General features: G+C 44.1%; 1 protein-coding gene across 1 annotated transcript in view; it reads left to right on the forward strand.

Annotated features, from left to right (window-relative positions):
• Positions 1 to 24,892, forward strand: part of GREB1L (GREB1 like retinoic acid receptor coactivator) — a 289,801-nt gene that overhangs the window by 262,492 nt on the left and 2,417 nt on the right. The window contains exons 22-34 of the mRNA XM_054583433.1: positions 1,248 to 1,363; positions 2,069 to 2,313; positions 4,647 to 5,227; positions 5,437 to 5,539; positions 8,019 to 8,174; positions 8,461 to 8,600; positions 10,387 to 10,548; positions 10,687 to 10,891; positions 16,472 to 16,637; positions 17,543 to 17,770; positions 18,681 to 18,822; positions 22,394 to 22,594; positions 24,398 to 24,536. Coding sequence (XP_054439408.1) covers positions 1,248 to 1,363; positions 2,069 to 2,313; positions 4,647 to 5,227; positions 5,437 to 5,539; positions 8,019 to 8,174; positions 8,461 to 8,600; positions 10,387 to 10,548; positions 10,687 to 10,891; positions 16,472 to 16,637; positions 17,543 to 17,770; positions 18,681 to 18,822; positions 22,394 to 22,594; positions 24,398 to 24,536 — 2,584 coding nt within the window. The remainder of the gene's footprint in view (positions 1 to 1,247; positions 1,364 to 2,068; positions 2,314 to 4,646; positions 5,228 to 5,436; positions 5,540 to 8,018; positions 8,175 to 8,460; positions 8,601 to 10,386; positions 10,549 to 10,686; positions 10,892 to 16,471; positions 16,638 to 17,542; positions 17,771 to 18,680; positions 18,823 to 22,393; positions 22,595 to 24,397; positions 24,537 to 24,892) is intronic.

The following is a 24,892-nucleotide window of genomic DNA, read 5'->3' on the forward strand; positions in this document are numbered from 1 at the left end:
TTCCTCTTAGTATGCAAATATGTAATAAAAGATTTATCAACAAGGTTATGGTTCTTCCAGTTTTACAAATTACATACATTTTATTTGAATAATTGCAAATACATTTATTTCTCAAGACTGGTAGTTCTAGATATCAACAAATTGTTAATCAAACCCTATCGTATTATTTCTTGCCTGTTGGATTTCTTTTTATCTCATGCTGTGTTTTGCAAAGGAAATACCAGTCTATTTTAAAATAAAATTGCATGCATTACATAACACCTCACTTCTTAGTCCTTGATCTCCAAATCAGTGTGAGAAATGTCAATTTGTTTCTTACCACTCATGCTAGAAAGCTGATACAAAACATAGTTAGATGCTACAAAATTTATAAATAGGAACCACCTTGACTACTTAAGAGGTGGTCTGTTATTTTCTGCTCTCAATTAGAGGAATCTATAAGATCTTTTCACTTTTGAACATCTTTCAGGTTGGTGAGATTTTTTTCATTTCATTGAAATATTTGTGCTTTCAAGATTTACATTCCATTTATTAAAGATAAATGTGTGTATATGTATATATATGTTACTATATATGAGAAGTTGATGCTTAATAGATTCTTTGTGAAATTGTGAGCTAATTGCATTACTCTTCTAAGGAAGGGACAAGTTTTTTTCCTTGGCCCAGGTTTGGTTCTATTTTTAGCCTTCTTGAGGAAGACTTTTGTGGCCATAAGCCAGTTGTTACTTGTCAGTTATTTTGAAAATCAATAAAGGGAAAAAGAGGAAAAATAACTATCAGGGGTGTCTAACCTCATGATTTTCTTGGTGAAAATGTCTGTTTTTGTGGAGTTTTGCTGAGATTCTTTTATTAGTTGTTCACAATTGAAACTATCTTTTTTAATCAGTCTCAACAGTCTGTTTATTATATGAAGAATTTATATTTAGGAGCCTTGAATCAGGTGGTTTAAGCAGGTTTTTTGCTGTAGGGTTTGTGGGCTATTTCACATCGCTTCTTTGGCCTCTGTGGCTAATGCATGACGTAGACCAAGAGCTCCTGTTTTATCCTACTGAGATAAAACTAAAGGCCACATTCTTCCAGAGCATTTTGTGTGTGCTTTTCAGTAGCAACTAAAATATGTACACGCACTTACTAGCAGTCATTCGGAAGCACAAATGTGTATAAAAAAATCTGGACCTAGAAATCTTTAAAAAGCTAGAAACTTAAATAAGTCGTTTTAATTTTATCATATGGGTCCCTTTCTACAGACCTGGAGAGGGAATGAACCAGAAGAATGGGTCCCTCGGACATACCAAGATTTAGAAGGTCTGCCTTGTATTGTGATATTAACTGGCAAAGATCCTCTTGGAGAAACCTTTCCCAGGTACAATGTAAATAATTAGTTTTCATTTTTTATTAGCTGCCCAGCTGAGCTGATGGTTAACACTGGGCTGATGCTTCACTATAATATTCATTTGGCAAGTGGGAAGAGAAATTTTTGGGGGGGAATGTAAGAAATATAGCCTCCCTTGGTTCCTTCTTTTGACTTTTCAGAGATCACCTAGCAATTTTGGGAATGGAAGATAGCCACCATTGAGAAATGTTTATTTATTAAAGCAGGGCAGCCAGAGAGGCAGAGAGGAAAAAACTCTACCTGCAACCAGGACTTTTTTTTTTTTTGGATGAATACTCTTTGTCTGCTGTTCCCAACCCCTTCAAGGTCCTAAGGCCTGAAGATTGGAAGGCAACAACAACAATAATAATAGAATTAATTGAATACTTACTGTGTATTCAGTACATATTAATATAGCATTAATTGAATACTTACCACTGTAAATGCCTTACATGTGTCTTGCCATTCATTGTTTACAATAACCATTTTAGCCAGGCACTGTTATTCTATTTTATACTTAGGTCATAAAGTATAGGGTAAGGTCATAATAGCTAGAAAGTGACAGAGCTGAGGCTTAAATCAAGGACTACCTGGCACAGAAACCCGTGACTTTTAACTGCCAAGATAGAGCCAGCTATCAACACTGCATGCATGGCCCAATGGACTCAACGAAAAAACGTCATTACTTTTGTGCAGATCTTTGAAGTACTGTGACCTCCGGTTAATTGATTCAAGCTATTTAACTCGCACGGCCCTGGAGCAGGAAGTGGGTCTGGCGTGCTGCTATGTCTCGAAAGAGGTCATCCGGGGGTCCACTGTTGCCCTAGACCTTAGCGGGAAGGAGCAAGAGAGAGCCACTATGAGTGAGAATGACTCCGATGAGCTGCTGATCGATTTGGAGAGGCCCCAGAGCAACAGCAGTGCTGTCACTGGAACCTCGGGTCAGTACTCTCATTTCTCTTTTGAGGGACAAGGGACAGGAGCGAGGAGGTAAGTAGGCATGTGGAAAGCAGAGGCATCTACTGACACCCCTCAAGGCTGTCTGAGGAGCCTTTGGTGACTGAGGCACCCGGTCCAGACCTCAGTTCCCTGGAAGGATACTTCCCTGAAAGCATGATGAACAGCCACAAAATACTTCTCTGGGTAAGCATTTAATGAAGAGCTTGGTAATAGGCTAAATATAGTAAATGAATTTTATCAACCTTAGTCTGCACATTTCCCCTACTCTCTCCCACCCTAATCATCTCATGAATATTATTCACCTGATATTTGCAGAGGCCCTTTCTTCCTTCCAGATCCTGAAGCTGTAAGTTTGTGTTAGTTGACTTAGTACCTGGCGCAAGGTGTTTGGATGGATGGATGGATGGATGGATGGATGGATGGATGGATGGATGACTTTTCTTAGTACTTAATGGCAAGTGTTCGTATCCTAGAGGCTCCCCTGGGGCCACCAGCTGAGCCGGCTGAGTGTGAGGACGCACATGCTGCCCGCCAGCCCCTCTTGCGGCATCCCTGTACGGCCTCTGGCCGTGTTCCCTGGGCATTTTCTTCTGATAAATTGTATTGCAGCAGATGATGCAGCAGCATTTCCATTTGTTTCTGACTCTGAAAGTAATAGAGCTTAACATAGAAAACTTGGAGAATGTAAAAAAGTGTAGAGAGTAGAAGTGAAAAGTCTCTACCAGAGGGAACAGCCAATCATGTTCCTTCTGTGCCATGTTTCCCTACTTCTGTCTCTGTGACACAGACACACAAACACACAGATTTCGTGACAGAAGCAACACTGGTCTTTCTCTTTGTTCTGTCAGCCCTTGTTAGATGGCTCCTTGAGGGAACTGAAGAGGCCGTTATCTGTGGTGTTTTCTGTCTTTCGATGGTGACCCCCAGCCTGGAAGAGCACGAGGGTCCTCAGGCAGGGGTCGGGGCTGGGCCTCCCTGCCCCTCCACCACAGGCTCCCCCAGGTTTCTCTGAGACCAGGTCAGAATAAAGGCAAGAGGTTTAGAGGGCCAGAAAGGGTGACAGAAGGGAGGAGGAATGTCACATCTAGGAGCTCTGGGATACCAGCATCAGTGAGGGAGAATCTAGGAGGAGGGGGGACTTCACCTTCCTTCCTGTGGCTCTTTCATCAGACCCCCTCCTGTCCCTGGCTGCCAGAATGGCCTGCGGGGCTCGCTTAGCCTTGGCCTTGCTCTGATCAACTCACACAAAGGTCGTGTTTGCCTTCTGCTACTTAGAGTTTCTCTCTGGGGAGGACCTGATGTGCGGGCTGTGCTCACACCACGGAGCACACACCGCCCAGCCGTGGGCTGACTCCAGTGGTCCTCAGGGAGGCTCACTGCTCAAAGTGCGCAAGTGTGTGGACTCTGAGGTCAGGGCCATGAGGGAAAGATGGCCCTGATGAACATCAGATGAGTAAGTGGAGTGACTTGGTTTCAATAACCTTGGTTTCCAGTTATTGGCTATTCGTCTAGAATCTCCCAACCTTGGGATTTGATCTACATGCCCAGGAAGCCCCAGTCTGAGCCCAGGGAAGGCCTTATGTCCAGAATGTAATGAGCTTTTGGTTTGTCCTCAAACCAAAGAGTGGCTGCCCTGTTAGGAGGAAAACACATTTGCAGTGAATTGGCCAAATGTGCACGGCTCTCTGGACAAGAGCAACTCCTCACTGGAGACATTCCCCATGCTGGTTTGGGCATCCATGGAAGTGGCCACAACCTAGGAAGTCACCCACAGCCTGGGAGGTTACCCACAGCCAGCAGTGTGAGGTTACTGATCAGACTGCAGAAGGTGGCAAGTGTCCCTAGAGCAGGACTTGAATGTGGAGCCCGTAGTGGTCAGGGTTCTGGAGTGACTCAGATGATCCAAATGAGGTATAATGGGACTACTCACAGAGATGTGGTACAGTTAGCCACAGGGTGCCCTGACCACTGCAGGGCCTGAAGAAGCCAAGGAGCCGGCATGACATATGCCACAGCCCTCCTAGAGAAGGGCAGCCAGCCCTACTGACCATGCAAGGAAGGAGCTCAGGGATAAATACCTGGTTTCCTGCCAGTGTCTCCCAGTGGCCAATCCCACCTGACCCAACAGGCAGGGCAGCAGAGAGAAGCATGGAGAGGGAGGGCAAAGGGAAGATTTCTAGCATAGTTTCTGGAACTGGTGCACAGAGCCTGGTTTCCTGGCCTTTCCCTCCTTCCCAGAGGCGCCAGGAGCCCAGGGAGCACACCTTGGCATCGGTAACAGGGTGGGTACAGGGTGGGCTTTGTCCTCTTTCAGGCTCCATCATGGAGAATGGGGTGAGCTCTTCCAGCACGGCGGACAAGTCCCAGAAGCAGCCCCTGACCCCCAGCTTCCAGAGCCCAGCCAACAGCATGGGGCTGGAGGAAGGGGTCTCCACTGGCACAGTGGGAGCTGTGGAGAACCTGAGGCAGGACTGTGATTCCCTGGGCCCCCAGATGGCCAGCAGCACCACCTCCAAGCCTTCATCCTCCTCCTCCTCCTCCTCGGGTCCCCGGGCCCTCCCGTGGCCCAGTCGGCCTGTCCAAGGTTGCAGGGGCCTGCACGCCACCCTGCCCCCAATAGTGATCCTGTCCAAAGCAGCCTACAGCCTCCTGGGCTCCCAGAGGGGAGGCAAGCTGCCATCCTCCTCATCCCTGCTGCCGCACGCCGACGTGGCCTGGGTGAGCTCCCTGCGGCCGCTGCTGCACAAGGACATGAGCAGCGAGGAGCAGTCCCTCTACTACAGGCAGTGGACCGCCGCTCGGCAGCACCACGCTGACTACAGTAACCAGCCGGACCCCAGCTCTGGGGCCCAGGCCTGCCACCCCCGACGGCTGTTGCTGACTGGGCCCCCCCAGGTAGGGCTGGGGCAGGCCCTGTCCTAGGCTGGGGTTCCCAAGAAGGAAAGAAGCCAGGGAAGCTCTCAGGGCGGGCAGGGTAGGGGGGAGATGTGGTGACCCAGAGCAATGAGGACCTCACTCGGCTCTCAGAGCAGGAGAGGCTGAAGAGCCCGGGTGTGAAATCTCTTTTCCTTCCCTCTCTCCCCAATTAAAAATACTTCCACCAGGTGGGAAAGACCGGCTCCTATTTGCAGTTCCTTAGAATCCTCTTCCGCATGCTCATCAGGCTCCTGGAGGTGGACGTGTATGATGAGGGCGAGATCAACACAGGTGAGTCTGAACCTGGGCGGGGCAGGGGCCAGATGTGGGACATCAAACGCCAAATCCGAGGTTTTCTTTCCCTCCTGGGATTTCTGCGACACCCAATGTGCAGGGTTCCTGTGAGATTAAAGGTAACGTGCCAGCACATGGGTGTAAGTAAACTCTGCCTCTGTTCTTTCCTTTTGAGGCCAGGAGTGGCATCTTCCCCTTTTCTTGGCCTCTCCTTCTCGGGGTACATCCAGACACTGGGCAAAAAAGACATTTTATGAAGCCCTGTTTGGTGGATTAATTGCTTAGGTGGTTAAATCATTCAGGTTTAAAGTTCAGTTGTGGTCCTGTGCTTAATGGCCTGGGGCATGTTGTATGTTCTGGATCCTAGGATCTTGCTGGTGAGCCAGTGTATCTTCTACGTTAACTGCAGGCTCTAGGTGAAGATATGTGCATTACTCTCATGAAATGAAAACTTCTATGTGCAGAACAGAACACTGAGCCATAAACAAACCCCTTCCCACTGGCAGTGACACGCAGGGACTAGTGCCTCACAGGTCTGCGGGCTGATTTTCAGGAAGATCATCTCCAGCCCTTGTTGTCCTACACGCCTTTCCCCAGCTGTCCCCGGTGGGACAGTCCCACTCTGCAGCCCATGCAGCACAGCCACAATGCGGGGGTGAGTGGGGATCAGCCAGCGTTAGCTCTGTGGCTAAGGACAGTGTGGCCTCATCATTGGCTTCAAGTCTCAGAACCATCGGCTGTGCTGGAGCGAAAGTGGGCGTGGGGGTAGGCAGTCGAGGTGAGTAGAGGCGATAGGGTCTAGCTGGAAGGCATCTTCTATCAGACTGGCCTTGGAGATCTCACCTCACTTGCTTTTCCTAAATAGCTCACCTGTTCTGTGACAAGCCAAAGGAATAGTTTAGCCCAGAGCAAGACTAGGTAAAATCAGCCATATTTAATCATTTTAATCACTTTCAGCCCTATTTCTATTCCTAACCAATTCACAAGCATGATTCCACACACAGAGTCCCATCCTCCCATCCACATCTGCTTTTTTGTGGCCCCAGCTGAGCTGCACCAGGCCCACCATAGAGGGGACCCAGAGCTCCCGCTTGGCCTCAAAGCGCCTTGGCCACGTGGAGGGGGCTGGAACCAAGACAGCCAAGGCAGAGCCAAGCAGACCAGGAGTGAGGGACCCTCAGTGGCACCACAGAGTGCAGCCCCTTTCATTTTCTCCTCAGAGACCGTGGCCAGTGCTCATGGGCCTGACTCTGTGCCACGAGCTGAGAGACAGTCCCACAGCCCGTGAGAGGCAAGCTGGCCCCTGCAGGGAGAAGTGCTGTCAGTTCAGCCTTATTCCTTCTCCCTCATTTTTGTGTGATGAATGTGATGGTGCTCTGGGGAGGCACAACGACACTTATTTTAAAAACTAAAAGGAGCATTAGCTTTGAAATAAAATGTGCCCTGGCTGGCACGGCTCAGTGGACTGAGTGCTGGCCTGTGGACTGAAATGTCGCCGGTTTGATTCTCAGTCAAGGAACATGCCTGGGCCGTGGGCCAGGTCCCTGGTAGGGGTCGTGCGAGAGGCAACTGATCCGTGTTTTCTCTCCCTCCCCCCTTCTCTAAAAATAAATAATATATTTTTAAAAAATAAAATGCAAACTTCAGCTCAGGGACATAAAAATACATAGTATTGTGTTAAGAAGGTAAGAGTTGTACTCCTAATACTTAGACTTTTCTTTGAAAGTTTCTTCTTTTCTTCCTCTCAAAGTTGTCAGGCTTTTTGAGCTTGCAGATTTTATTAATAACAATAAATGTCATCTGTTGCATACCCACCCTGTGCCTCCCACCATCTGAGCACTTTAAATTCACCGATCAGGGGACCCGGAGAGTTAGGGTTGGCACCTGCAGGAGAGAATGGGAAGGGGCAGAACCTGAATTCAAACCCAGGGCTACTGGCTCTCAGCCTTGACTGCGTGTCAGGTCTGCCTGAGGGGCTTTAAGCACCCAAAGAGGTGCCTGGTTATTAAGGAGACAGGAGGAGCTGTAGCCTAAGCACAGGGATTTTTACAGCTTCCCAAGATTCTAGTAGGAAGCAGATGTTGGGGGTCTTACTCAACATGACCCTAAAGTCTGATAGGCTGTCAGTGTCTGAAAATCCCACAAATAAAACTCTTAAAAACTCAGATCATCTAAAATTAAACAAACTTTTTGAGAAGCTTCGAAGGGAGACTAGTTGATCTCATCAGTGTGGGAGTTCGTGGCCTGGGTGCGTAGAGGCCACTGCTGGGGGCCAGTGAGGGCAAGCATCCCTCCCAGCACAGGTGTGAAGGGACAGTTCTAGTTCCCTCCACCGTGGGACACAGGAGCTCGTTATCCAGAAATGCCTTTGTCCCCCTCATGTGAGCTTTATATTTCATAAAACCTCTGCTCCTGACACTTGGGAGGGAGGCCAGTCCATCTGCCTGCTCTGTACACTTTCGTTCTTCTTGTCTAGATCACAGTGAAGGCAGCGAAGTGAGCCAGTCAGAGGGAGAGCCCTGGCCCGACATCGAAAGCTTCAGTAAAATGCCCTTTGACATCAGTGTGCATGATCCCAAGTACAGTCTGATGAGCTTGGTCTATACTGAGAAGCTGGCGGGGCTCAAACAAGGTCAGTGCAAGCGGAGCCTGGCTTATCTCCTCTGAAGGTCAAGGGGGACCTTAATGGGACAGGAGGCCCGGGACAATTCACTCTTTGAGGGCATCTTAAGTAATTCTCCCCTCTGCTTTTCTCTTCTCTTACACACATACATGTCACCTTTTAATTTCCATACCTGCCTCTCAGAGTGTAAATTACAGAATTCTTGGAAAAACCCTTTCACGGAGTCAGAGACTTTCTCCCAGGTGGAGGGGCTTTATGCATATGATGGGAAGGTGTTCTGCCTCTTTATACACAGAAGCAATAAAGGAATCCAAAGCTGAAGAGCCCAGGAGGCGAGGAACTGTGTCTATGATGCTGACCAAATACGCAGCCTACAACACCTTCCACCACTGTGAGCAGTGCCGCCAGTACATGGACGTCACCTCCGCCTCCCAGGTGCGGCCCTTTGCCATCGCCTCTGTTACCCAGCAAGGCTTTGTATTGTATATAAGGGACGAAAAGTAAGACTCCCAGTTTCAGACCCTAGACAAAGAGTAGTTTTTTGGAGATGGAGCCACTCATTTGGGCTTTCTGGGTTGTAGAAGGCAGGGAAAGGGAAAGGAACTAAGTTTTAGTGTCATAAGTCACTTCCTCAAAATGGTTACACGTCAGAGAATAGCTGAGATCCTGAAAAGACTGGATATTATAGTATAATTGGTGAATCCTCCTTTGGGTTGTTGATGAAAGTGATGCTTTGTTTAGCAAATCCATATGTGTGTACTTTAAGCTGTAAACAAGTTGTTGATTTGCACCAACCTAGTTGTATCTTTACTGTAACGTGGCATGGTTTTGACCACTAGCACACCAAGGAGTCAATGTTTGCTCTTTTATTTAGAAAGGACTGAAAGGTAGGAACATAGAAGGTGAGCCAGTGCCCCATAGTATTTGGCTTGTTTTCTGCCAGAGCCTGTTTTGGCACAAATGATGGGAAAGGTAGCAAATGAGAGTAGCCTCCAGTGTCTCTTTGGGGGATAAGTTTGGTGTTGTTTTCTCCTAGTTTATCCTCTTGATTTTTATTACTTTGCTCTGAGCACCTAGAACGGCTCTTCCTTCCTCTAGACTATGCTGCTGGGTGTCCCCAAACTCGCTCCTGCTCTCAAGAATCAGGTCTTCACCTTTCCCCACAGGGAACTGGAAGGGGCACATACTGCAACAATGGATTGACCATTCTGCCCTTCTGATACAAGCTCCTTTTCAGACCCCATTTGCTCACTTGGTGTCATTGAAAACTTTTGGCGGGCTAGTTGGAAATCAGCTCACCATGCTTTACAGAATATGGAAGATTCAGTCCACTGATGTATAAATCATAGGCTTTTAGAAATTTTCTTTATTGAAAACCCTCTACTTACGTAAGTTCTATGATTGCAGTACTCACTATGTAGTATATTCCCACACTTATGAGGTAGAGTGAACTAGGGAAGAGATTTAAGGGAAGAGTTACAATATTGTTTTTCTGTGAAATGTAATATTTACGTTAAAACTCCTGGGAAACCTACCTGGATACTAGTTGCTGCTGAAAATAGATGCTATCCTTTCATTCCACAAAGTATCGTCTAAATTGTAAAGTGCATGAGGCCTTTATGGCCATTCTTCACTGAGATGGATTACTGAGAGTATGTGAACTTTCCAGCAATTTAAAGAATAGGTTAGATTTGACTTCAGTGAGTCAAATGTTCCTAGAAGTGGAAGTCAGACTTCTGGGCTCAATGACTATTCAAACCTTCAGCTTCCACTGTAGCCAGGAGAGATGGAGCTACAGAGGTATTTTAATTACGTCAGTCTGAATATTGTACTTGGAAAAATGAGGTTCATTTGACCTGACCTGCATAGAGACATGTTCTCCCCCTAGGACTGGGCACGTTTGGGAAAGTTTATATAGCAGGACTTCCATAGGCACATTTAACCTGGGCATGAAACGGAGCAGTAACGGTTCTGAGAACATACAGAACCCACGGAGAAGCTGTGCAAGGCTAAGATACCTGGCTCTCGTGTCAGTGGCAGCTAATAAAAGATGAAGCATTTGCCTTTCCAACCCCTTCCATGTTGCACACACAGCCAGTTCCTGTGGCAGGTATAAATAAGCTCAGGTTAGTTTGCCTCTCTTGGTAACAATGTTAACAAGGGGCCTGGAAGTTTGCAAACTGAGCTTACGTTCTTTCCCTTTCTCCTTTGCAAATCATAGATGCCTGACTCCACCCTTCATGCATTCACGTTCTCTTCCTCTATGCTGGGAGAAGAGGTGCAACTCTATTTCATCATTCCTAAATCCAAAGAGAGTCATTTTGTCTTCAGCAAGCAAGGCAAACACTTGGAGAGCATGAGGCTGCCCCTGGTCTCAGACAAGGTGGGTGATAGTGTCTGGACACAAGGACTTACAGGCCTTGGGTATTATATATACTAGGTTCTCTCAGCTTCTTAAACCTAAGGGTTTTAATTTCCCTTTTTGGTCTCTGGTTTTTGTTTTTGCTTTTTCTTTCAACAGAACTTGAATGCAGTCAAGAGCCCCATTTTCACACCTTCCAGTGGTCGCCATGAGCACGGACTCCTAAATCTTTTTCACGCCATGGAGGGAATCAGCCACCTGCATCTTCTAGTGGTCAAAGAATATGAGATGCCCCTGTATCGCAAGTACTGGCCCAACCACATCATGCTGGTGCTTCCCGGCATGTTCAATAACGCAGGCGTGGGTACGTCCACTCTGCCCCTCGCATCTCAGGTGGGGAGAAGGGTTGAAAGATAAACCGAGTTCCACTCCCCAGGTGTGGCACTTTCAAAGGTTTCCCTGCCTCTGGAAAGTACCCTGCCCTCCTGACCAAAGGATTTTGACTCCTCTTTAAATGTTTATTTGTCCTTTATCTGCAGTTGTGCAGAACTTTTAACTACTAGTAACTAAAGAAGTCACTGGTATATTGAGACCCTAGGAAGGGCTTGAAGTGCAGGTGTTCCTGGGCTGGGCACGCCAGCAGCAGGAATGTTAACAGGGGAAGGGTGGTCTGAGGAGGCGGAAAGGTAATAAATCACTCCGGGCAAGAGGCCTCTGGAGGGGTCTCTGAGACATCGCTCATCATTGTAAAGACAACATGGCAATTCTAGGGGGTCCTATACAATGGGGAATTGGAAGCATCATTTCTGCCTGTGGCAGTCGTTTTTAAAGTTCCCGGAAGAAGTCTTTCCTGCTTTCCCCCACAGGGTTTAAGTGCAATGGGCTGACCGCTCCCAGGGGAGCGCGCTGGGTTGTTGAGTGCCTGGCAGAGCTGTGGGAGCCCCGGAGGAGATCGGAGCTCCTTCGTCTGCCTCACTCAGGCAGGAAAGCTCGAACTGGATCCGTGGCTTAGGGCAGTACCGTCCAGTCCCTTCTTGTATCACAGTTCTTAACCACCTTTCCCACCCGCGTCTGTGCGCGTCTGACTCAGTGCAGACTGTCAGGAGGGGAGGATCGAGAGCTGCTAATCGACACGTTAGCCCGTTAGGGGGAAGTAACCCAGCCCGGAGCCGCAGGGGACAGCAGCTGATACCGGGGGCTCTTCCTAAACCTCCACGGCCGTCCTCCCCAGGCCCTCTCACTTGCCCTTCTTTTCCCACTTCACTTCTGCCTCTCCCTCCTTCAGTTCACTTCTCTCTTTTCCTTCTTAGGTCTCTTCATTTCTTGTTCTCCTTTCCACCCCTTTTCAGCCTCAATATGGGATTAAAGTATTTTTAAAAACTGGTTTATTATTTTGATACAATTGTATTTTCTGTTTATCACTTCATATCAAGTGAATTAAGACTTTTACATATATCTGGTCCTTTATTCTCCCCCAGACCACATAACTCCAAACTAACTAAGAAAATAGTACTTTTTTATGAATATGACACTCAAGTTACCCGCTTCTGTGCCTTACTGACCTTTAGGTGAAAAAGGTTCCTCATCCCAAATCAGCCTGAATTTGCTTAGTGCTAGTTTTGCCATTTTTGAAAATTTGGGGAATGAGAAACCAACATATATTCAAATGAAATAAATGCACATTACTTTTTAAATTACTTGTGGTAAGAAACACATAGTTTAAAATGTGCCGTCTCAGCCATTTTTAAGCATACAGATCGTTAGGGTGGTTGGTGACGTGGGCTCTGAGAAGAAAGTGTAGAGAGTAAAGTTGTTGTTTTTTTAAAGATTTTACTTACTTATTTTAGAGAAGGGAAGGGAGGTAGAGAAGGAGGGAAATATCGATGTGTAGTTGCCTCTCATGTACCCCCTACGGGGACCTGGCCCGCAATACAGGCGTGTGCCCTGACTGGGAATCGAACCAGCAACCCTTTGGTCCACAGGCCAGGGCTCAACTACTGAGCCACTCCAGTCAGGGCTGAGAGTAAAGTTTTTATTCACTCTCCAAGAAAGGAGAGGAGCATGATGTGGAAGATACATCAGCCTTGAGGGGTTGGAGCTTTGAGCTTTTATTGGATTATAATAGGATTAAAAAAGCGTGGGGTGGGGCGGGGGGTAGGGGGTCACTGCTGTGTGGCCCCTGGGCAGCGGAGGGGTTGTAACAGAGGCTGCAGTTTGTTGCAGTGTTGTCTTCTGCCTGTGGCTGTAGGGAGTCGTTAGTTCTGTTCTTGCTTCCAGTGACCTCCAGTCCTGCCGACAAGCTCAGAAGAGTAAAATGGCAGGTCATCTTTAAAAATGCCATAGGCCTGCTAGGCAAGTGGTGCCACAATAGCAAATGGGGCTGGCGTTGTCCTTTCACAGATCGTCAGTGTTCAGTATATTCACAGTGTTCAATCAGTCTCCAGAACTCTCTCCTAGTCCAGCAAAAGTGAATCTCAGTACCATTCATTCATTTTTAAGGCTGAATAATATTCCATTGTACGTCTACACATGTTCTTGACCCATTCATCCATCAGCAGACACTTGGGTTGCTCCTCACCTTTTGGCTACTGTGAATAATGCTGCTATGAACATGGGTGTACAACTATCTTTTCAAGATCCTGTTTTCAGTTCTTTTGGATATACTCAGAAGTGGAATTGCTGAATCATATAATAATTCCATTTTTAATTTTTCAAGGAATTAGTATACTGTTTTCCATAATGGCTGTACCATTTTACATTCCTACCAACAGTGCAAAATGATGCCAGTTTTTCTATATCCTCACTAACACTTTCTTTTTTGATAATTGCCATTCTAGTGGGTATGGGGTGTATCTTACTGTGGTATGATTTGCATTTCACTAATGATTAGTGATGTCATTTATCTTTTCATGTATGTTTTGGCCATTTCTTTGGAGAATCTATTCAAGTGCTTTGCCTATTTTTTAGTCAGTTTGATTTTTTTATTGCTGACTTGTTCTTTACATTTTCTGAATATTATCCCCCTCATCAGATACACGGTTTGTAAATATTTTCCCCCCATTTGTATGTTGTCTTTCCACAGTTCTGTCCTTTGCACAGAAATTTCAAATTTTTGTATAGTCTGGTTTTCTATGTTTTCTTTTGTTGCCTGTGCTTTTGGTGTCACAGCCAAGAAATTATTGCCAAACCTAATGTAATCAGGCTTTTCCTCTATTTTTTTCTAAGAGTTTTATAGTTTTGGCTCTTGCAGTTAGATCTTTGATCCATTTTAATCTTTTTATATAGTGTGAGGTAAGGGTCCAACTTCATTCTTTTGCATGTGGGTATCCAGCTTTCCCAACACCATTTGTTGGAGAGACTGTTCTTTTCCCATTGATACTATTATCAAAAATCACTTGACTGTATATGCAAGAGTATAGTGCTGAGCTCAGTAGTTTTATTCCATTTGCCTATATGTCTGTCTTCATGCTACTTACCACATTTCTTTGATTACCGTGGTTTTTTTTTTTTTATTTACTTTTTAAATACATTTGTCTCTGCCTTCCCCCCACCTCTTTCCCTTGCCCCCTCCCACCTTCCCTCCCTCAGCTCTTCCCCTTTGGTTTTGTCCATGAGTCCTTGTTATATGTTCCTTGACTTTCCCCTTCCCTTCCCTTTCCCTGCCCCCCCTTCCCTCTTGTCTCTGTTGATTTCTTTTCCTTTCAGTGTTGCTGGTCATATTTTCCTTGCTTCTTTGCATTGCTGGTTAGGTTCCGCTTATAGGTGAGATCATATGGTATTTGTCTTTCGCCCCCTGGCTTATTTCGCTTAGCATGATGCTCTCCAGTTCCATCCATGCTGTCGCAAAGTTTAGTACTTCTTTTTTCTTTCTGCTGCGTAGTATTCCATTGTGTATATGTACCATAATTTTTTGATCCAGTCATCTACTGATGGGCATTTAGGTTGCTTCCAAGACTTGGCTATTGTAAATTGTGCTGCTATGAACATGGGGGTGCATAGGTTCTTTTGTATTGGCGTTTTGGTGTTCTCAGGGTATAGTCCCAGCAGGGGAATCGCTGGATCAAAAGGCAGTTCCATTTTCAGCTTTCTGAGGAAATTCCACACTGCTTTCCATAGTGGCTGCACCAGTCTGCATTCCCACCAACAGTGGACTAGAGTTCCCTTTTCTCCACAGCCTCGCCAGCACCTGTTGTTTGTGGATCTGTTTATGATGGCCATTCTGACCGGTGTGAGGTGATACCTCATTGATTACCGTGGTTTTGTAATACATTTGAAGTCAGCAAGAGACTTCCAACTTTGTTCTTTTTCAAGGTTGATTTGGCTAGTCAGGGTCCCTTGAGATTCCATATGAATTTAAAGATGGGCTTTCCTATTTCTGAAAAACAATTATTGATATTTTGATAGGGATATTATTAAATCTGTAGATTTCTTTGAGTAATATTGACATCTTAACAATATTATGTCTTCAAATCCATGAACATAGGATGTCTTTCCATTTATTTTCATCTTCATTAATTTATTTCTGCAATGTTAATGATTAAACATTTATTTTACTAAGCTTTCTTTTTGATACTGTTGTAATGGAATTTTCTTAATATCCCTTTTAGATTCATTGTTATAGAAACACAACTGACGTTTGACTGTTTTTGTATGTGCTAACTCACTTTACTTCTAACACCTTTGTGTGCGTGATATCTTTCGGGTTTTCTACATACAAGATCCCTGCAAACAGGGATACTTTTTTCTACATATGAAATCCCTGAAAACAGGGATACTTTTACTTCTTCCTTTCTAACTTGGATACCTTTTCTGTTCTTTTTTTTTTTTTTTTTTTTTTGCCTAATTGCTCTGGCTATGATTTCCAGGACCATGTTAAATGAAAGCAGTAATGGTGGGCATCTTGTCTTATTCTTGATGTTAGAGGACAAGCTTTCAGTCTTTCACCACCAAGTATGATGTTACTTGTGGGCTTTTCATATATGATCCTTACTATATGTTGAGAATGCAAACTATTACATTCATGCTTTTGAAAGGTAAATTTTCCTAAATCCTATTACTGTTGATCTATTCAAACTATTTTCCTGGTTCTTCCATAGACTTAATAGTTTTATTAGCCTCTTTATTTCATTATCTACATTTTGTTTTCATTTTAGGGTGGCCCACCCATAAAATTTGGCTAATGACTGGTGATAATCATCTTAATGACTAACATTCATTGAGTATTTAGCACATGGTAGGAACTGTCCTACACCATACAACTCGATGAGGTAGATGTCATTTCCATCTTATAAGTGGAGGAGCCAAGGCACAGGTGTCACAGCTAGAAAGTGCTGGAATCAGGGTTCAAACCTAAGCAGCTTGGCTCCTGTCTTTTCTATTACTCATTATACCACAGAGTCTCTTGCCAAAAAAAAAAAAAAGAACAAAAGGCAGATCTAGGGAAAGGATGCCAGTGTCCAGAATCATCTTCAGAGAAGATGCTGCTACCAGTTTCCTAAAGGGACACCTTAGTGTAAGTGGCATACCCATTTGTTGCAGGCCTGGCTACTCCCTAGTGCAGGACATGTAAGAGGCTGCTTCTGAGACTGACAGAGCTTCTTAACATGGCTTTAAGGAACTAACCAGTAATAAGAGTTTCCTGCACGTGGCATCGTTTGTCCTATCAGGGAAACTGGATTCTTGCAGTATTCCTCAAAGCATAGCTCATGAATCATCTGTATTATCAAAGACATTGCTGGTTTCTGTCCCCTCATCAAACCTACTCAAGTGAATCTCTGGTGAAAGACTTCCTTCTGAGACTTATCTACACTAAAGTTTCCCCTAAACATTTGGTTGACCGCCCCCCTCCGCCAACTGGCTGCCCAGTGAACAGGGTGCAGCTGTCTGTGGGGCTGCAGCCAAGCTGGTGTGAAGGATGTGTAGCTGTGGTAATGTTGCCTTCCAGGTGCTGCCAGGTTTCTCATTAAGGAGCTGTCATACCACAATCTGGAACTGGAGAGGAACCGCCTGGAAGAACTGGGAATTAAACGCCAGTGTGTCTGGCCTTTCATCGTTGTGATGGATGACTCATGTGTCCTGTGGAACATTCACAGTGTTCAGGAGCAGAGCAGGTAGTGGTACTTCCCAAGCAGTTCTAGAGGAGGATGGCACATGCTGTTGAGAAGATACTTTCCTGGGCTGCATTTGTGCATGGAACTAAATAAGAGAGGTGTAGCTTTCCAGAGCAGAAAGGTATTCCATGAGACCACCCTCACTAGCACATTTTTTTTTTTTTTAATTTAAAGATTCAGCATGCCATTAAATTCCTGGACCATTTCTGCATCCTAGTTTTGGTCAACTGTAAACGTCCAATTTAGCCCAGCTCTGCTATGTTATCTGGATGCAAAGGAAAAAGTGATTTCACCTGTCTCGATTCCATCACCTGTAAAATTATGGCTGGGCCAAAATCAGTGGTTTTCCTCTTAGGGCGGTGGTGAGCGGGTCAATGAGAACCAAGGAATACTAAAACTGGAGAAGTCCACCACGAGAAATGGCCCCAAAATGTCAGTAACTCCCTCATTGAAACATTGAACCAGACCTCCAGGCCCTTCCAACTCAAACACTGTGATTTTGTGTCCTTGTTTCTGCTGTAGATTTGAAGCCAGCAAAATTCTAATATATTTCTTTATTATACCATAATTACCAGAGCTGGGAAGTATAATTGTATGCTTCTAACCTCTGGCTGCCTCTCTTTGGTAATTCCCTGCTCATCATTCACTTTGAAACAAGGGCTAGATTTCTATCTCAGCCTTGAAGTGATAAGTCCCAGCCCCAGAAAGCAGCTTCCTCAGGTTAGCGGTGTCAGCAGCATGAAAACTGGGCCTGACACACTCTTCCATTCCAGGCTAATAGAAAGTAAATGAGCTGACTCTATCTTACAGTTATTAATACTATATAGTAGTGTTGGTCCTTCATAAACGACCCTTTCTTCTGTAATATTTACTGATCTTCCATCAACTGACTTTACATTTCATAGCCAGCCCATAGAAGCAGGAGTTTCCAGTAAGAATGTGTCCTTGAAGAGTGTCTTACAGCACATTGAAGCGACACCAAAAATCATCCACTATGCAATCCTGGGTATACAGAAATGGAGCAGCAAGCTGACTTCACAGAGTCTGAAGGCCCCATTCTCTAGGTGCCATGTGCATGACTTCATTCTCCTCAATATAGACTTGACTCAGAATGTACAGTATGACTTCAACAGGTGAGTCAGGCCTCCAGGCGGCAAGTGATCCTTGTCATTGTTTCTGCCCAGCTCTACGCTCTGTAATGCTTTTATTCCTGTTTCTATTTTTAACTGAAAACTGAGAATCTCTTTATATGGATAAGGAGAAAGTGGGGCAGTCACAAGCCCCAAAGTGTCCCTTCATCATCCTTCAGATTCAAACCCTTAAAAGGTTTTACAATATAAAGTGTTTAGAAAACATATGTTGGTAATCTCATTATTCAACAAAAACTAAAACATGGACAAAAATTGTTGAATCAAAACCAATCAGTGTGTGGACCATAAATTCACTGAAGGTTAATTCTTCATTCACCCTCAAAACTCAAAAAGTAATCACTTCCCCCAAATGTTTGTAAGACCCTGAGGTCTGGATCCTGTAGAGAAAAGCCAGTAGATGGGAATAAACTAGGTAATGATCTTGGCCTTGCCTCCTGAATAAATTATGTCCATGCCAGGGACCATAAAGTCCCTCCTGTGTCAACCCCCAACCTTGCAGAATACAAGGTTGTATTCTGTAGCTATTTCACTTGTTTTAAATTTGGCAGATGCTTCATCCCATTTGCAGCCAGGATTTAAAAACTGAGAGCACCTATACGCTCACGTCTTGCAGGAGTATACAGAATGTGCCATCCAGTTCAGTTCAGGAACGCCCATGGCCCTATGGACAGCTCTGTGGGATGTCTAGGACCAAAGTCACCTCCTTCCTCCTTCATTTAATGGCGCTAATACCCAAATCAGGGGGTTCTCACAGGCCAGGGTTAAGAGTGCCAGCTCCATGAGAAGGCAGGGTTAATTCCATTTGAGGCTGTCTCCTAACATGTCCCATACACTTATTTCTCTGTGTAATTATGGTTGAGATGTTACAGGTTGAGATGTGATTATCATTTAGGTATTTCTGTGAAGACGTTGACTTTAACCTGAGAACAAACAGCAGTGGCCTGCTCATCTGCCGCTTTAATAACTTCAGTCTCATGAAGAAATACGTTCAGGTTGGAGGACAAAGGGACTTTATCATTAAGCCAAAAATCATGGTAAGTTTGCAAGTTTGATTTTACTGTTGAAATTAAGACAATAATTTCTCATTAATATCTTTGTTATATACTGACATTAAGCACTTGCCACTTGTTTAGAAAGTGGGGTAACACAAAGGAGTTGGTTCCTACGGCCAAATTTGCAGTCTCATTTCCCTCACTGAGGATTCATCTACAGCAAGGCATAAAATTTGAAAATTCAACAAAATCACCTCTCTTTAGATTTAAGGCTTAACAATTCCATCAAAGGTTGTTTCAAACTTAACATTCTGTTTTCTTAAACTGGCAAAGTTAACATTTTTTATATTCTTTATATAGTGCATGAGAAATATAAACCAAGATGCTTGTCAAGAATGTAACAGTTCGGAGACTTCTGGCCACGATGGTGGCATAGGTGGCATAGGTACTCGAATCCTCCCACAACCACAAAAAATTACAGCTCAACTACAGGACAGCCATCATTCAGATATACACCTGCAGTCTAGCTGAATGGAAGTCCCTCAACTAGGAATTTAAAAAAGAAGCCACATCAAGACTGGCAGGACAGGCAGAGAGGCCAAATGGGCTGGTCCCACACCCATGTGTGGTAGATAAAAATTGAGAGGGGCTTTTTGGCTGCGGAGGTCCCCCTGAGGAGTGAGTAGTCCCAGCTGAACACCAGGCCCTCCAGCCCAGGGTTCCAGTGCCAAGAAGAGAAGTCCCCATAACTTTTGTCTGTAAAAACCAGCAGGGATTATAGCTGAGGGAAACAAAGGGCTTCTGGAGTCCCAGGCAGTTCTACTTAAAAGGCTCACACATGGGTTACTTTGACTTACTTCCTCTGAGCGCCAGCACTGGGGCAGCAGCTTGAAATAAACCAGGGACATACAGGGAGGAACTGAATTGTCTGGCATCAGGGTAAGAGCTAGGGGGACAGCTTTCTGTCAGAAAAAAGTGCTGGCAGAAGCCATTGTACCTTTTCTGAGACCTCCCCCTCCCCAGAGAACAGGCATGCACCATAGCTGAATCTCTCCATCAACCTGGCCCACACTGTTTGTCCCACCCTGCTGATTCCCTCAGACCTTGCCTCGCCCAACTTGTAGGCCCACCCAAGCTGTTTCCAGTAGCTTTTCCATATGAGTGGCTTGTCTTGGATCATACTTCAGACTTTCTTAAAATCTCTCAAACAAGCAGCATCTGGTCTCAGTGTGTCTCATACCTCTTGCTAAGTAGCCCCAATATTGGCACTAGAAGCAGCTGAACTTGGTTCACAGCTTGGCCTCTCCTGAGTACCTCCAAGCTCAGCACAAGTAGCAGCCATCTCCAGGTTGCTTTGTTGCTCATGCCAGGTAGCCCCAGGAAGAACACTGGTGGTTGCTGACTGTGGCCTGTACCTCCTGGGAGGTCCCAGAGCTAGTGTACCCATGGGCAAGTTCAAACTACATCAAAGCACCACCCAACCACCTCCACAAGATATACGCCCAAGGGGCCAACTCAGCGGGTACCAGAGGCCTGCTGAAGTAAGTCCTGCTCTTTGGGGTGGGCTCCTGCACAGCTGTTTCTCTATGGTGGTAAGTGGTCACAGCTAGTCCTTGCAGCTGATTAGCCTGGGGATAAATCCATCCCATTGATGTGCCAACAGCAATCAAGGCTCAACTACAACAGGAGGGTGCACACAGCCCACACTGGTTCATACCTGGAGTACCCAGCTTGGGTTATCAGGGAGGCTATACCACTGGACCCTACAGGACACCTACTACATTAGGCCACTCTACCAAACCTGGGAGATGTAGCAGCTCTACCTAAATACACAGAAACAACACAGAGAGGCTGCCAAAATGAGAAGAAATGTGTTCCAAATGAGAGAACAGAACAAAAGACCAGAAAAAGAACTAAACAAAATGGAGACAATCTACCAGGCACAGAATTCAAAACACTGGGTATAAGGATGCTCGATGAACTTAGGGGAATAGTAGATGAAATCAGAACTTAAACAAAGAAGTAGAAAACATCAAACCATAATTGGAAAACATAAAAAGAAACCAGTCGGCAATGAAGGATACATTAACTGAAATAACACATCACAGGGAATCAACAGTGGAGTAGGTGAAACAGAGCATCAAATCAGGGATTTGGAGGATAAGGAAGCTGAAAACACCCAATCAGAACAGCAAAAAGAAAAAAGAATCCAAAAAAAATGAAGGTAATGTAAGGAGCCTCTGGGACAACTTCAAGCATTCCAACACTCACGTCATGGGGTTGCCGAAAGGAGGAGAGAGAGAGCAAGAAATTGAAAACCTATTTGAAAAAATATCAAAAAAACTTCCCTAACCTGGAGAAGGAAATAGACATACAAGTCCCAGTCAAGATGAACCCAAAGAGGCCCACACCAAGACACATAATAAAAATGCCAAAGGTTAAAGACAGAGAATTTTAAAAGCAGCAAGAGAAAAGCAGCTTAGTTGCTTACAGGAAGCTCCCATGAGACTGTCAGCTGATTTCTCAACAGATACTTTACAGGCCAGAAGGGACTGGCAAGAAGTATTCAAAGTAATGAAAAGCAAGGACATACAACAAGATTATTCTATCCAGCAAAGCTATCATTTAGAATGGAAGGACAGATAAAGAGCTTCCCACAGAAGAAAAAGCTAAAGGGGTTCATCATCACCAAACCAATATTATATGAAATGTTAAAGGGTCTTTAAAAAGAAGAAGGGGGAAAAAAGATCAGAAATATGAATAAAATGGCAATAAGTACATATCTATCAACAATTGGATCCAAAAAAACAAAATAAATAAACAAGCAGAAAATAGATTTATAGATACAGAGAACATTTTGACAGTTGCCAGATGGGAGGTGGTTGGGAAGATTAGTGAAAAAGGTGAAGGGATTAAGAAGTACAAATTGGTAGTTACAGAATAGTCAGGGGAATGTAAACTACAGCATAGGCAATGTAGTCACTAGTATTCTAATAACTATGCATGGTGTCAGGTATGAGGTTTATTGGGATGATCACTTAGTAATATACTGTCTATTCAATGGAGTGTGTACACCTGAAACTAATAATTTTGTACATCAACCATAACTGAAAATTTTATAAAGATTTTAAAAAGAAAAAGAAAGTAACAGATCAAAACCTATTATGGATGTGAATTCCATGAACCTACCCTTTTCTGTTTAAGAGACTCACTGGTATATAATCATTTACAACATATGGACTGCCCAGGGGAGCTTAGGCATTTTTTTTTCCAGTTGTGGTGGGATTTATCTCAACAACATCTAGAGCACTATAAAAGGCTTCCTGTTGGTCCTCATGATGTGCTTGCCAAATGCAGTAACTTTCAATGTAGCCTACTTTTCCATCGACTGCTGTTTTTGCTGTGTAAATTACGTTAGATCTGACAGTACTGTTCTGTACTAAGTGAAAAAAAATTTTCAGAACCCAATAATGACAGACTTATATTTGAGCCTAGCATTTGTCACTTGTGTACTGGTAGTATTTGGGGAGTTTTAGGATGCAGTGCAGTGTTTCCTTGCCTGTTTCATCCAGTGACAGACACATTTCCCATGATATCTTGGCTCTGCTTTCAGGTGTCAGAGAGCTTAGCGCCCATCTTGCCCCTTCAGTATGTCTGTGCTCCCGACAGCGAACACACATTACTGGCTGCCCCTGCACAGTTTCTCCTGGAAAAGTTCCTTCAGCACGCCTCACCCAAACTGTTCCCCAAGGCCATCCGCAACTTCAAGAGTCCTGTGTTAGCTGTTGACTGCTACCTTAACATTGGACCAGAGGTAAAGGGGGAGTGGACTAGTACTGTGCTTTACCTGCTTCCATCTGTTGTTTTTTTTTTTTCCCATTTTAGCTCCCATTTGAAAGCTTAAATGGAGAGAAAAAGGAGCCTGTGACAAATGTTTATGCAAAGGCTCAATACACTGGTAATCATCCCTCCCCCACCTGTTTCACCTCTCCACTTAAGTGAGCCAGTGAACACTTAGAGCTGAGCTCAGAGGTCAGCTGCGCTGAGAAGCCTATCTCGTCTGGGCAGAAACAGTTGCTTGCTCCTCCCTCTCGTAACATCAGTTGGTATTTTAATCATGTGATGGTGTTTCTCCCCAAGACTGAGTTCTTCAAGAGGCCCTCTATGCCTTCACCACTGCTTTAGGCATATAAGGAGCTCCATGATTGCAGAGCAACTTAAGATATCATGGGAGACCTTTATAGCTCTCATTTCTACTCCTGGACTTCTTTTCCATGATTTCCTTATTTTTTTATTCTTTCTCTTCTCTCTCTCCCTGTCTCAAGTTCTCCATCTCTTTTAGTTTTTGAAAGAGTTGCAACTTGTACCTTTGGGCTTCTGACCAGATATCCTTCAAGACTTTAAGGGCTTCTGCCACTAAGCTTTCCCTTAGGGTTATTGGCATTGTTTTTTAAAATATTCTATTCTATTCTATACCATGTTCTCCTTGTAAATAATTTAAAATAAAATGTACAAATTAAAAAATGAAACGACCCGTAATAGGAACAATAACATTTTGGTATACTACATTTCTGTCTTGGATTTTTTTCTTTGAATGTATTGACAATCTCGTAAGACTGAAATCCCATCATATTCAATTTTGGAAACTGACTTTTTAAATTTAATAGTATAAACATTTCACATTCTTACAGTCTACACTGTAGACTGGACATGAATTGTAGAATTTTAGAAGCAGAAGGAACCTAACATTATTACATCAAATGTAATAATGCCTTTCATGGTATCTATGTAAGTTACAGGTCTGGCCAAGGTTCTCAATTCCTCCATCCAGGGATCCAGGGTCCCAGGTGTTGGACAACAAAATCTCAATGCCACTACTACTAACAGCATCTAACATTCACTGAATAATTACTAAGTGTTTGTACTAGTTAATTCACAAAATAGTGCTATGAATCAAGTACTACTGTTACCTCTACAAAGAAGGAAAATGAAGTACGGAGAAATGCAGGAAAACTGCTCACACAGCTACTAAATAGAGGAACCAGTGTTTGAACCCAGGCATTCTGGTCCACACTTTAAGCCGTTCATTCTATCATTCTCAAGGTCTCCCAACTGTCTCATTCATGTCCCTATAATTTTTGTGAAGTTTTTTTCTGTACACAGAAGCCATATAAAGCTAAAAATTTAAATTCATGCAGTTTGAAGCTTCTATCCAATTGAAAATTTAAGTATATCTACATGAAAAGCTGATTTAAAATTTTTATTCTTATTAATAAAGTAATCTAAACGAATCTTTCCTCAGTATGTTTTTTTGTGGAAGGTGTTTATTTTAAATTTTGTAAACACGCTTAGATGGAGGAGCTTACTTTATTACTAATTCTTTCATAACCATCCTTTATTATGAGAAAGAAACAAGAGCAGCTTTAAATATGTTAAAACTCAGCACACTAAATAGAGGTGCAAAGCTTAACCAACCCATTTAAGTTTCAATACAAAATTTATCTCCTTTACCTCACCCTGAAATAGCTAAAAAGGAAGATACTGACTCATTCAGCTACAGCGCAGTCATTTTGCTTGCTTTTGAATTGCCCATGCTTGTTCTGTTTGATTTTTCCAGGTGACCATATGCTACATCAGCTCCAGACCCCACTCCATCAATGTCAACTGTGAAGGGGTGTTTTTCAGTGGACTCCTCTTGTACCTCTGTGATTCTTTTGTTGGTGCTGATCTTCTTAAGAAATTTAAGTTTCTAAAAGGTAAATCAAAGTTAGTATCTTGCTTGTGAATGCTATTGTGAAATATATATTTTAAAAAGCACTTTAGCAGTCATTTTTTTTGCCAGTAAATGGAATGTCTTGGTTTTAACTGAGGAAACAAGTCATTGATATACTAAGACTAAATGTGGAGCCCTGGCTGGTGTGGCTCAGTGAACTGAGTGTGGCCTGTGAACCAAAACGTCACTGGTTTGATTCCCAGTCAGGGCACATGCCTGGGTTGTGGGCAGGTCCTCAGTTAGGGGCCTGTGAGAGGCAACCAATAGATGTTTCTCTCCCTGTCTTCTTCCCTTCCCCCTTTCTAAAAATAAATAAAATCTAAAACAAACAAACAAAAA

Source organism: Pteronotus mesoamericanus, unplaced genomic scaffold (assembly GCF_021234165.1).
Source record: "Pteronotus mesoamericanus isolate MK-2021 breed Mesoamerican mustached bat unplaced genomic scaffold, CSHL_Meso_final contig_74, whole genome shotgun sequence".
NCBI classification, from domain to species: domain Eukaryota; kingdom Metazoa; phylum Chordata; class Mammalia; order Chiroptera; family Mormoopidae; genus Pteronotus; species Pteronotus mesoamericanus.